Genomic DNA, 14,140 nt, shown 5'->3' on the forward strand with positions numbered 1-14,140 from the left:
AGAGGTGAAAGACCTTCACAATGAAAACTACAGAGCCCTAAAGAAAGAAGCTGAAGAAGACCTTAGAAGATGGAAACATTGCTCATGTTCTTGGACAGGCAGAATTAATATTGTCAAAATGGCCATACTACCAAAAGCACTATACAGATTTAATGCAATTACCATTAAAATTCCAATACGCTCTTCATGACACACATCTGGAAAAAAAAAGAGGCCCAGAATAGCTGAAGCAATCCTTAATGAGAAAAGCAAAGCAAGAGGCATCATATCAAACCTTAAATTATACTACAGAGCTATAGGAACAAAATCAGCACGGTATTGGCACCAAAAAACAGACATGAAGACCAGTGGAACTGAGTAGAAGATAGAGAGACAAACCCATATAAATATAGTTATCTCATACTGGACAAAGGTGCCAAAATTATACATTAGAGAAAGGATAGCCTCTTCAACAAATGGTCCTGGAAAAACGGGAAATCCGTATGTAACAGAATGAAAGTGAACCCCTCTCTCACCCTGCATAAAATTCAACTCAAAGTGGGTGAAGACATTAGATTTGAGACCCTGCACCTACTAGAAGAAAATGTAGGTCCAACTCCATCATGTCACCTTAGGAATTGAATTCTTCAACCAGACTCCTAAAGCAAAGAAGTAAAATCAATAATTAATAAATGGGACGGCATCAAACTAAAAAGCTTCTTCACAGCAAAGGAAACAAGAGTGTGAAGAGAGAGCCTCCAAACTGGAGAAAACATGTACCTACCTCAGATAGAGCATTAATCTCCAAGGTACACAAAGAACTCAAAAAACTTAACACCAACAAGAAAAACATAATCCAATCGATAAATGGACAAAGGACCTGAACAGCACTTCAACAAAGAAGAAAAGTAAATGGTCAACAAAGATATGAGATTGATTCCCAAGTATTTTATTTTTTTCGAGGCTATTGTGAATGGGGTAGTTTTCCTAACTTCTCTTTTTGAAGATTCATCACTTATGTATAAAAATGCATTGGATTTATGAGCATTGATCTTGTAACCTGCTACTTTACTGAATTCACTTATGAGTTCTAAGAGTTTTCTGGTGGAATTATCAGGTTCCTCTAAATATATAATCATGTCATCAGCGAACAGGGATAGTTTGAGTTCTTCTTTTCCAATTCGTATCCCTTTAATTTCTTTGGTTTGTCTAATTGCTCTGGTTGGAGTCTCAAGAACGATGTTGAATAGAAATGGTGAAAGAGGGCATCCCTGCCTTGTTCCAGTTTTTAGGGGGAATGCTTTCAGTTTTTCACCATTTAGAATGGTATTGGCCATGGGCTTAGTGTAGATGGCCTTTACAATGTTAAGGAATGTTCCCACTACCCTGATTTTTTCTAGTGTTTTGAGCATGAAGGGATGCTGTATTTTATCAAATGCTTTTTCTGCATCTATTGAAATAATCATGTGATTCTTAACTTTTAGTCTATTGATATGGTGAATGACATTTATTGATTTCCGGATGTTGAACCAACCTTGCATCCCTGGGAAAAAACCCACTTGATCGTGGTGCACTATCCTTTTAATATATTTTTGTATGCGATTTGCTAAAATTTAGTTGAGAATTTTTGCGTCGATGTTCATTAAGGATATTGGTCTGAAATTTTCTTTCCTCGATGTGTCTCTGTCTGGTTTAGGTATCAGGATGAGACCTCTACAATGAGAACTACAGAACACTAAAGAAAGAAATTAAAGAAAACCTTAGAAGATGGAAAGATCTTCCATGTTCTTGGATAGGCAGAATTAATATTGTCAAAATGGCCATACTACCAAAAGTGCTATACAGATTCAATGCAATTCCAATTAAAATCCCAATGATGTACCTTACAGAAATAGAGCAAGCAATTATGAAATTCATCTGGAAGAGTAAGAAACCCAGAATAGCTAAAGCAATCCTCAGTAGAAAGAGCGAAGCAGGGGGTATCGCAATACCAGATCTTCAACTCTATTACAAAGCAATAGTAACAAAAATGGCATGGTATTGGTACCAAAATAGACAGGTAGATCAATGGTACAGAATAGAGGACATGGACCCAAACCCAAATAAATACAATTTTCTCATACTAGACAAAGGTGCCAAAAATATGCAACGGAGAAAAGATAGCCTCTTCAACAAATGGTGCTGGGAAAACTGGAAAACTATATGCAACAGAATGAAATTAAACCCCTATCTCTCACCCTGCACAAAACTCAACTCAAAATGGATCAAAGATCTCACAATCAGACCAGAGACCCTGCATCTTATAGAAGAAAAAGTAGGTCCAAACCTTCAACTTGTTGGCTTAGGATCAGACTTTCTTAACAGGACTCCCATAGCCCAAGAAATAAAAGCAAGAATCAACAACTGGGATAGATTCAAACTAAAAAGCTTTCTCTCAGCAAAGGAAACTACCAGTAATGTGAAGAGAGAGCCTACAGGGTGGGAGAATATCTTTGCCAATCATATTTCAGATAGAGCACTAATTTCCAGAATCTATAAAGAACTCAAAAAACTCTACACCAAGAATACAAATAACCCAATCAACAAATGGGTAAGGAAATGAACAGACACTTCACAGAAGAAGATGTACAAGCAATCAACAGATATATGAAAAAATGTTCACCATCTCTAGTAAGAAGAGAAATGCAAATCAAAACTACCCTAAGATTTTATCTCACCCCAATTAGAATGGCGATTATCAAGAACACAAGCAACAATAGGTGTTGGAGAGGATGTGGGGAACAAGGTACACTCATACATTGCTGGTGGGGTTGCAAATTAGTGCAGCCACTCTGGAAAGCAGTATGGAGATTCCTCAGAAAGCTTGGAATGGAACCACCATTTGACCCAGCTATCCCACTCCTTGGCCTATACCCAAAGGACTTAAAATCAGCATACTACAGAGATACAGCCACATCAGTGTTCATAGCTGCTCAATTCACCAAAGCCAGATTGTGGAACCAACCTAGATGCCCTTCAGTTGATGAATGGATAAAGAAACTGTGGCATATACACACAATGGAATATTACTCTGCCATGAAGAACGATAAAATTATGGCATTTGCAGGCAAATGGATGAAACTGGAGGATATCATGCTAAGTGAGATAAGCCAATCTCAAAAAACTAAAGGACGAATGATCTTGCTGATAAGCGGATGAGGACATATAATGGGGGGTAGGAGGGGTTAGCGTTAGGGTTAGGGTTAGGGATGAGGGTGGTAAGAATGGAGGAAGGAAGGACTGTATAGAGGGAAAAGAGAGGTGGGAGGGGTGGGGGGGAAAGGGAAAAAAATAACAATGAATCAAACAACATTGCCCTATGTAAATTTATGATTTTTAATAAAAAAAAACAAAGATATGAAAAAAGTTCAACATCTCTAGCAATTAGAGAAATGCAAATTAAAACTATACTGAGATTCTACCTCACTCCAGTCAGAAGGGCAATTATAAAGAATACAAGTAACAATAAATGTTGGCGAGGATGTGGAGGAAAAGGTACACTCATACACTATTTGTGTGACTGCAAACTGGTCCAACTACTCTGGAAAGCAGTATGGAGATTCTTCAGAAAACTTGGAATGGAACCACCATTTGACTCAGTTATCCTACTCCTCGGTGTATATTCAAAGGACTTAAAAATCACCCTACTATAGGGATGTGGTAACATCAATGTTTGTAGGAGCTCAATTCACTATAGTTAAGCTATGGCACCATTCTAGGTACTGTTCAACAGATGAATGGATCAAGAAAATGTGGAATGTATGCACAATACAGAACATTACTTAGCCATGAAGAAAGGAATTATGGCATTTGGTGGTAAATGGACGCAACTGGAGACAATCATGCTAAGTGAAATAAGCCAATGCCAAAAAACCAATGCCAGATGTTCTCTCTGATATGCAATACTAACACACAATAAAGGGAAAGGGAGGGAAGAACAAAAGTTCATTGGATTAGATAAAAAGGGAATGAAGGGAAGAGAGAGTAAAGGGGATTAGGAAAGATAATAAAGTAAATAAAGGACATAACTTTCCTTTGTTCACATATGAATATAAGACAAGTGAAACTCTACATCATGTACAACCACAAGAATGGGATCCTAGGTAGAGTAAGTTATACTCCATGTATGCATAATATGTAAATACATTCTGTCACGTAGATCTAAAAAGAACAACAACAATGACAAAAAGATAAGGATATGAAGAGGCATTCACAGAAAAGGAAAACTCAAGCATCTAATATGTTGATGAAATGATGCTCACAGGCTCAAACTGTTAAGAGCAACATAAAAAATACAATATTGCTGAAGAGGGATGTGAATGAAAAAACCCCTACCTCAGGGGAAGATAATGATGCAGAAAAGTCCTACGAGGACCTTAGGCAGGCATTTCTTTGTTCTTCATCCTGGACTCTAGCCCCAGAGAAACTTTAACATAGGTCTACAGGGACTATCAATCACAGGATTTCTAATAGCAGTAGGAAGCAGCTTAGGTGTCCACCACAGGGCAAAGGGCTAAGTAAAATATGGTAGAGATACACAGCAGAAGTCAGAGGAAAGGAACACAAAAAGCACACAACCATGCAACTCTCTCTTTCTGTTTACCTTGCTTTTATATTTCTTCCTACCACTTAGTACCAGGTACACAAAAACCACTTCAATCTCTGATCCCTTTAATAAGTACACAAAAATGCCCAGAGTTTAGAGGTCTAAACTTATCCAGTGCAGGACAAAGAGATGACAATATGTTGGAAACTGGAAAGCAAACTGACATGTTGTATTTGATAAATCAACCAGAAGCAAGAGAAAGCTAAGCTGAGGCTGGCAGTGAAAACCAAAGATGCAATCCTGAAAAACAGTTCTGAGCTTGGGTGCCAAAACTAAATGGGAATCTTCAAATGGAGCAGTCATTTCCTTAGGTCCCCTCTTCCACCCTGAAGAAAGACTGGCCTTGGACTCTATGAAAAGTTCTAAGGACAAGTGAGGGCCAAAGTGAAGTGTAAAAGTTACACAATGAACAGTGAGCCTCCTTCCTCCTATTCAGCTCCCAAATGTTGGAAACTACTTTATAACCTCAAAGCAGCACAAGTGAGTAGTCCCCTGTTAGAAAACTTATAGCCAACAGAATAAAAACCATAAATACTAAGTTTGGGATCTTCTCAAATAGACAGGTCCTTGTCTGATCAGCCTGCAGTGAAGTTGACTCAATAAGCCCTTACCACACACACAGGCCCAGAAGCACAGGCAAACGGAAACCAAGTGTGGTGATGGATGCGTCAATTAATTGTGGTGATCATTTCAAAAGGTATATGTATATCTTGAATATATACCTTTTTTTTGTCAATTAAATGCCAATTATACTGAAAAAAATTAAAGAGGGCTGGACCATTTACACAGGATTTCCAATGAGCATTTCAGTGTCTGAGTCCTGAAAACACATAATCCTTACATTAATGGCCAATTGAGTTTCAACAAGACAATTCAATAGGGAAAGAACTGTCTTTTCAACAAATAGCACTAGGATAACTGCATGTCCATCTATAAAAGAATGAAGTTAGAACCTAAGCCCACACACTATGTAAAAATTAACTCAAAATGAATCTAATGTAAGGGGGAAGCTATATATTCTTAGAAGGAAAGTAAGGAGTCAATCTTCATAAACTTGGATTATGAAATATAAAAACAGAAGTTTTCTTATTTAGATATGATCAAAAGCATAAGCAACAAAAGGCAAAAAATGGACTTTATTAAAATTAAAAAATTTTGTGCTTCAAAGAACACTATCAAAGAAGTGAAATAAAACCCTCACAGAATGGGAAAAAGTAATTGTAAATTATGTATCTTGTAAGACACTGTAACCAAAATATATATAACTTAATGATAGAAAGACAGCCCAATTAAAAAATGGGCAAGTAATTTAAAGAGATATTTCTCCAAAGATACACAAATGGCCAATAGCAAACGAAAAGATTCTCAACATCATTTAGTTAGCATGGAAATGCAAATTAAATCTGCACTTACTAGCAATGACCCAGATATATATCCAAAAGAATTAAAACATTTATACTTACTAAAATGTGTATACAAATATTCATAGGGTTATTTATATACATACATATATATTTTTTCTCCTTTCATTAACTCTCAAGGGGAAACCACCCAAATTCCATCGACAAATGAATGTATAAAGAAAGGGTTATACCCACATGACAGAACATTAGTCATAAATTGAATGAAGCCCTGATATATGCTACAAAACAGGATAAACTTTGAAAACATAAGTAAAATGAGTTAGACAGAAAATGTCACATATTGTATGATTCCTTTCATATGAAATATCCAGAATAAATAATACAGAAAGATTGCCAGGACTGGGTATGGAGGGAAGGAATAGGAAGGATTGGAGAGTGACTGCTAGTAGATTTGGGATTTCTTGTGGAAGTGATGAAAATGTTCTGGAATTAGAAAGCGATGAGAGTTACATAACTCTGTGAATATATTAAAAAACACCTGAGCAGGGTAATTCCAGCTACTCCCAGGAGGGTGAGGTAGGAGGATCACAAGTTTGAGGCCAGCATGGGCAACTTAGCAAGATTCTGTCTCAAAGCAAAAAAATCAAAAGGGCTGGGGATGCAGCTCAATGGCAGAGTGACCCTGGTTCAATTCCCAGTACCAATACAACCAACCAACCAAACAAAAAAGACCAACTATCCTCCCAAACCACTTAATCATATACTTCAAAATAAGAATTTTATGGCATGTGGTTATCTCAATAAGGCTGTTATCTAAAGAGAATAATTCAAGAAAAGAAAATTTACTTATTTTTGTGTCAAGTCAGTATTGAATGTAATTATCACAAAAACTGAAAAGCAAGACATGATTTACCAATAAACAAAAAAATCCTTCAATTATTTTCTTGTAGTTTTTGCAAATAATTTACATAATAACTATGATTACAAAATATTCTGCATACTAAAAAAGAAAGGATGCTAAGGAACATAGAAATTGAGGTGTTTTAACAAATCATTGAAAACCGATAAAACAATCTGTATTGTATAAAAAGGCAAAATAAAAAGCAATTTTAAGATGTACAAAATTCATATTCCATAGACCGTTCCCAGGAATCTATCTACATTCTACTAATGTAAGAGTGAAAACCGAAGACCGAGCAAACAGCCAATGCAGGAGAAAGGAAGAAAGTCCTGGGATAACAGTGACCTGAGGTTCCAGGGACAACCAATCAGGACTCTGGGAAGAAAAAAGAAAATGAACCCAAGAGATAACTAATGTGTGTGAACATTCTGAATGGACATTTAGACAACTAGAGGAAAATGAAGATGAATTAAGAGACAACACAAAAAAACCAGACAAGTGAGCAAAGAAAAATGATTGACACCAAGGAAAACAAAAGTGTGCAAAAAAGAAAATGCAGTCACATAGCAATGGCCTAACTAATGAATGATATTACTGTAGTCATAAAAATATAAATACAATTGCATGACTGATGTGATCCTGCAATATGTATAATCAGAAAAATGAAAGATTACACTCTATGTATGATCTATCAAAATGTATAAATGCATTCTGCTGTCACGTACAACTAATTAGAACAAATTTAAAAAAATGTACACACTAAAAACTGAACTCTGCCAGGGAAAAGTCGGGTGTGTGGCTGCTGGGTATAGCTGAGCAGCAGGCGTCCTGCTGAGGGCGCCCAGGGAACTGCGCCACAACCAAGGCCCACTGCTGCACTTGCTAGAGGAAGGCTGCCTTTTTCTCTTCCACACAAAGGCCTGGGGAGAGTAATCTGTTTTTATACAACCAGTCTTTCTCTCCCACAGTTAATGGATATAATAAAATATGGGTATAAAAGAAAAAACAGAGCATGAAATAACAGCATGAGCAAATTCCTTAGAAAAAGAGGTAAATATAAGAAAAAGCTGAAGAAATAGAAAGTGATTCCTTCTAGAATTAGGTATCTGGGGTGAAGCAGAATGGTAGACTGCAGTTTTCCTCATTAAAAGGAAGTTTAAATAATGGATATGCATGACAAGTTAAGAGAACTTAACAGTAAACTTAATAGCTCATGAGAGAAGTCATGCTTATCTGAATAGATACCACGAAAACAGTTGATAAAATTTAATGAGTTAACAATAAACTTCTCTAGCAAACTAGGAAAAGAAAGGAATACATATAACTTGATATAGATTATGTTTTAGCATCAGGCACAGGACAAGAATACTACTGTCACCACTCCTATTCAGCATGACTATTAAGAGTCTTAGCTAATGCATTAAGAAAAGGAACAGGAAAAAGATGCTACTCATGATACAAAGGAAAACTCCTGGGTACCTAGAGATGAATCTACTGAGAAACATGCAATGTCAGTTTCCTGGGTGTGGTATTCTACTACAGTTATGCAAGACATCACTACTGAGGGAAACTGGGCAAAGGGTACAAGGGTGAGGTGGTTTGGATCTTAAATGCACCTCAAAAGCACATATGCTAAAGGCTTGGTTGTCAGCATGTGGTCCCACGCTAAGTGACAGAACCTTTAGAAAGCAGGGCTTAGTGGAAGAAGTTAGGTCCTGCGTATGTACCCTTGAAAGAAACTGGGACACTGATTTCTTCCTCTCTTCTGTTTCCGAGCCCCACTGGTGAGCAGCCTTCTCCACCATGAGCTCTCTACTACAATATACTCATCACAAGACCAAGGCAAGGTGGCCAAGTAACCATGGACATAGTCTATGAACCATGAATCAAAATAAATTTTTCCTCCTTTTAAATTTATCAGAGAAATTCTGTCACGGTAATGAAAAACTTCCTAACACAAGGATCTCTCTATATTTTTTTCTTATTGCATGTGAATTACAAATATCTGAAAGTAAAAAGTAGAAGCAAAGAAAGTCTTTATGAAGAAAATCAAAGTATATAAGTGACAGATCATGCACATGGTGGTGAGATTTACTATCAGCAAGATATCAAATCAACCCATAAATTCAAAGAATTTCTAATAAAAAAACCTCAAATGCATTTTTTAAAAAATCAAATTCAATCAGCTAAACTTAAACTCCCAGTGAAGAATAAAAGATGAAAAGAAAGCCCTTGACAGCCAGATGTGATAGTACAAGGTAGTAATTCCAGCTACTCAGGAGGCTAAGGCAGGAGGATTACAACCTAGAGGCCAGCTTGGGTAATTTATCAAGACCCTGTCTCAAAATGAAAAAAAAGGTTGGGGATGTAGCTCAGTGATTGGTATTTCTGAATGAGGCTCTGGCACTCAAAAAGACAAATATACTGAAAAAATAGAAATAAAACTAAGATCCCTAATAAGGGAACTTCATATACAAAGGAAGAAAAATTTCTAATCAGTAGGTAAAGAATGGACTATTCAACTAATAATGCTGGGACCACTATCACATGAAAAAACAAATTAGACCTTTAGAGTAGAACAGAGTTTCTTAGGACTTTAAAAGACCAAGCTATGAGATAAAGATTGGTAAGTGTGGTTTTAGAACATGTAAAGCTTTTATAAGACTAAAGAACAAGCCAGGCAAGGTGGCACATGCCTTTAGTCCTAGCTATCTGGGAGGCTGAGGCATGAGGATGCTTGAACTCATCAGTTTAAGACCAACAGAGTAAGACGCATCTCAAAAACAGGAAATAAAACAAACTGAACTAAATTAGACTAAAAACAAATTGAACTAAACTAGAAGATCCACAGAAGTAAAAAACTAAAAGCCTCTCCTAGATTAGAGCAGAAGCAAAACACACTCAGGAGAATACCTTGCATAACATTTTTGAATAGAACGCTAAACTTTTACATGGTCACAAGCATAGATGGTAAAATTGTAAAAATGCAAACAAAGGATGTCCACCACCTTTGAGACAGTGGTCTCAAGATGGGATTTTCCCAAGCTGAATTTGTAATGTTTTCTTTCTTTCTAAAAATATATTTGAAATAAGACAGAAAATATTAATGGTGGGTATATAGGTATCTGATATTTTCTGTATATTTAAAGTACTTCTTTTCTTCTTCCTCCCTCTTTCCCTGTTTTCTCTCTTTTTTCTTGTGATACTAGGGATTAAATCCAGGACCTCAGACATGCTAGGCAAGTACTTTACCACTGAGCTACATCTCCACCTGAAAATATTTCCTGATTTAAAAAAAAAAAAATACAATAAAGATAAGCAATAGTAGAACTAAATAAAAATAGATCAGACACTGGAAGCTAGGAGGGGGAGTGACATAAATAAGCTAAAGTTTCCTACTTCATATTCTGGGGAAAATAGCTGAAATCTACAGTTGATGAATCAAAGAAACAAAAGTATCTGAATACTATTAATATCTAGAGTTGTGAGGATAACCTATGATAGATCTAAAATCAGAAACAAACCAGGTGGGACAAAAGCAGGAGTCTGTTGCTTTTCATTTTAGTGCTGGAACATCTGAAATATTACTGTGCATATGCATTTGTTTTGGGTGAAAAAGATTAGAGGAAAAGAAAAACTTCGAACTTTGAACACTTTAAAAAAATGCCCACACCATCTCTAAAAGAAAATTTTCTACTGGAAACTAAAGCAGTTATTTACTCCCAGAAATTTCTAAATGTTTTATTTCGGTCATTACATCTAAGAGTATGCACTTCAGCAAATGTAACTAGAGAAAACCAAATTCAAGTTCTTCAAAACCAATTTACCCTGAAACAATGTTGTAGTTGAGGGCAGGATGGTCTTTTGAAACAGGAGAAACAAGGGGTTCTGGTTGCCACTCTTCAATCAATTCTTCCTTTTCCTACAGGAGAAAATGGGTTACAACACAGCACAGTGCTAGTCATTTCATAGTCTTCAGCAATCTCTAAACTATGGGTTGTAGCCAGGCTCTGGGGTCCACAACTGTTATTGCAGTGATTTTGGAGGCTGAGGCAGGAGGATTACAAGTTTGAGACCAGCCTTAGCAACCTAGTGAGGCCCTGAGCAATTTGGCAAGGCTGTCTCAAAATGAAAAAGTAAAAAGAGCTAGGGATGTGGCTCAATGGTTATACACCCATGGGTACAATCACCAATATCAACAAACAAACCCTCCCCCACCAAACTATGGGTTTTAATGGAAATCATAAATAATACACTATTGGAAATACCCTACCTATCTATAGAATGAAAACAGAATCATTTTCGAGTTTTGTGTATTTGCCCTTAACTCCTTCCTTATCACAAGCTAAAGGTCCTATGTATGACTGACATTTAAGAAAATTTCATTTCTATGATCAGGATTTTTTTTCTCCCTTAACATACACAACACATCAAGATTGGGGTAGGTAGGATTTTAACTCCGAATCTTCTTTGTGAAGATCACAGGCAGAACTTTCTCCCAGGGTTCAGAAATAGTTCAGCTTAAAATCCAATAGTTTTTCATACTGCCGCCTTCTCCCAGCAAATACAGGACTATAACGTGACATTCCATTGGAATCTGACTTTATTCCAAGCTTTCCCAATATTTTGCCTATGATAATCTTTCAATCATCTTAACTTCCTTACATTTCAGAGAACATTTTAACATATCCTGTGTAGATGAGTCACCACAATTCCTTTTTAGACAGATGTACCAATTACAATCATACCCCAGAAATTTAATTTCTTACCTTGATTGTAAGATCAGATCGTTCTTGTAATTTGTAAGTTTTGGAGAAAAGAAGTCTGATTATCCAGAGTATTAGAATTCCTTCCAAAATGAGATGATAAGCAGGGGCCTAGGAGTATAAAATAAAAACAAAATAAAAAAAATATACACTTCCACAGTCTGAACATAACATTTAGCATACTGCCTCTCTTGAACTTTAATCTACTTCTTCTTAAAACATACTTCAAAGGTCTTTTAACATCTATCAATTTCCTTTTCGAATTTCTAACAGTAGACAATTTCTCCTCCCCATGAAAAACCTCTAATGCTTCAGTTTTTCAAATCTCTTTACGAATAAAAATGAAATTTTAAAAATCTGACACATAACCCCAATATTTAAAACACTACAAACTATCAGACCCTTCAGGTTAATTTAATTTTTTACTGGTAGGAAATGACTAACAAAACATTTCACAGCTTAATAAGGCTTTTATCACCTCCATCTATCTACCCCAAGAGAAGCTAATAGTTATGTGGAAACCAGTTGCCATAATCTATCTCAGTTCTTCTGTTTAACTATATTTTCAGGCCAGGCTGACTTTCCTGTGGAACATTCCAGATATTAACTAAACCCTCAATCAGTTAGTTATGGGGTTCTATACTTTAGTGGGTTGTTATTGGAAAAATCATTTCAAAAAAGGCATTTAGAAATTTAAGCAAATTATCTTCAAGCATTAGACAGAAAGTGACAATGATTCAACATAATTTAAAGAACAAATACACCAGAATTTGGAGACTGGAAAACTGCTGAGAAATTCATATATAAACTTTCAAGTCAATGCATAAATAATGCTTATTTTCTAATCCATCCTCCCCGGCCCTGACAAAAACAGGCTCCAATTTTTACAATGCTTTCTGCTGTTAAGTGCTCCACACTTTCAAGAACTTCATTTCCCTCGGACCTCCACGGACAGTGATTTTCCACTCTTCCTTTCACCAACTCGGTTCATCCATTAGTCCTAACTCTCCCGCTGTTTCCCTTGGGCCGCCTCGCGCGTTCTCCTTTCCCGCGCCCCCAGGGACCCGGAAAGGTGCGGCTCAAATCCAGACCTTGGGTCCGCGCCCTGGCGGGTCCCTCCCCACACCCTACGCGCGGCAGCTGGGACTGGGAACTCCGGGAGCCCTTTCAGCCAGGAACGCCAAGTCGGGACGTGGGTCAGCCCAGCCGAGGCCTCCGACCGCAGATCCACACGCGCCGTCTCACCCTCCCCAAGGCCGGGGTGTTCGTGGGCCTCCCGGGCCGCGGAGCCCACCTCATAGAGAGCCTGTACCATCTCCACCAGGACCCACTGCTCCGCGGCGGTCGCCATGGTCAGCCGCTGAGCTTCCTTCCGGAAGGCGGGTCACAAGTATGTCAAACAGTGCGCGTCGCGGCCTAGTGACGTCCTTGCGCCCCGCACCGCCTGGCGCTGAGCACCGAGCCGAGGGAGGCCTGCGGGGAGCGAAAGGATGGGGTGGGGGCGGAGGAAGAGGGGCCTCCGGCGGGAGGGGAGGAGCTTGAGGAAGAGGGAGGGGCTTGGATGGGTGAGGGCGGGGCGAAGCGGCGGGCAAGTTCCTCCCAAAGCTTGAGCCTGGAGTGGGAGCAGCCGTGGATTCACTGCCCAGAGAATAGTAATGAACCACCCTTGCCCTTGACAGTCAGAGAGAGATCGCAGCATACTCTTTAAGTTTTAAATTACGTTTTTCGGGAATGCGTCATCATTTTTAAAAAACCCCAGAAATCTATACAAAAACATTCACGCATGGTCTAAGGTTTTGAGGGTATTAATTCACAGAAGAGTTTGATATGGGACTTTCAGATTCTTTGAATGAATGCCAAGATCATGCACGGGCACATAATTGGATTGGGTTTCTTAAATGTAATTCTGCTCATAGGGACAATATCTTCCTACAGTTTACTTTTCTCCTGCTTTTTTTGATGTTATTTTTTTAATTTTTATTTTTACAGACTGCATTTTGATTTATTATACACAAATGGGATACAACTTTTCATTTCTATGGTTGTACACAATGTAGATTCACATCTTGTAATCATACATATACATAGGGTAATACTGTAAGTCTCAGTCTACTATCAATCCTTCCCCCACCCCTCCCTGCCCCATTTTCCTCTACACCATCCAGAGTTTCTCCAATCTTCTCTTGCCCCCACCCCCATTATGTATCATCATCCACTTATCAGAGAAAACATTCAGCCTTTGGTTTTTTGGACTTGGTTTATTTCACTTAACATGATATTCTCCAACTCCATCCGTTTACCTGCAAATGCCATAATTTTATTCTTCTTTTATGACTAAATAATATTCCATTGTGTAGATATACCACAGTTTCTGTATCCATTCATCAATTGAAGGGCTCTAGGTTGTTTCCACAATCTACCTATTGTGATTGAGCAGCTATGAACATTGATGTGGCTGAATCACTGTAGTATGCTGATTTTAAGT

At 37.8% G+C, this 14,140-nt stretch overlaps 1 protein-coding gene across 4 annotated transcripts in view; it reads right to left on the reverse strand.

Moving 5' to 3' along the window:
• The window catches only part of SPTLC1 (serine palmitoyltransferase long chain base subunit 1), a 73,686-nt gene extending 60,522 nt beyond the window's left edge, over positions 1-13,164 (reverse strand). For 2 of the 4 annotated variants that reach the window (XM_079108629.1, XM_079108631.1), the window contains exons 1-3: positions 12,950-13,164; positions 11,659-11,766; positions 10,717-10,811 (exon numbers count right to left, since the gene is read on the reverse strand). In XM_079108629.1, the coding sequence (XP_078964755.1) occupies positions 10,717-10,811; positions 11,659-11,766; positions 12,950-13,006 (260 nt within the window). In that variant the 5' untranslated portion in view covers positions 13,007-13,164. The remainder of the gene's footprint in view (positions 1-10,716; positions 10,812-11,658; positions 11,767-12,949) is intronic. The other 2 variants (XR_013758703.1, XM_079108630.1) reach the window with 2 other exon arrangements.
• Between the last annotated feature and the right edge of the window lie 976 nt (positions 13,165-14,140).

This window comes from Sciurus vulgaris (assembly GCF_902686455.1).
Source record: "Sciurus vulgaris genome assembly, chromosome: 13".
Taxonomy (NCBI): domain Eukaryota; kingdom Metazoa; phylum Chordata; class Mammalia; order Rodentia; family Sciuridae; genus Sciurus; species Sciurus vulgaris.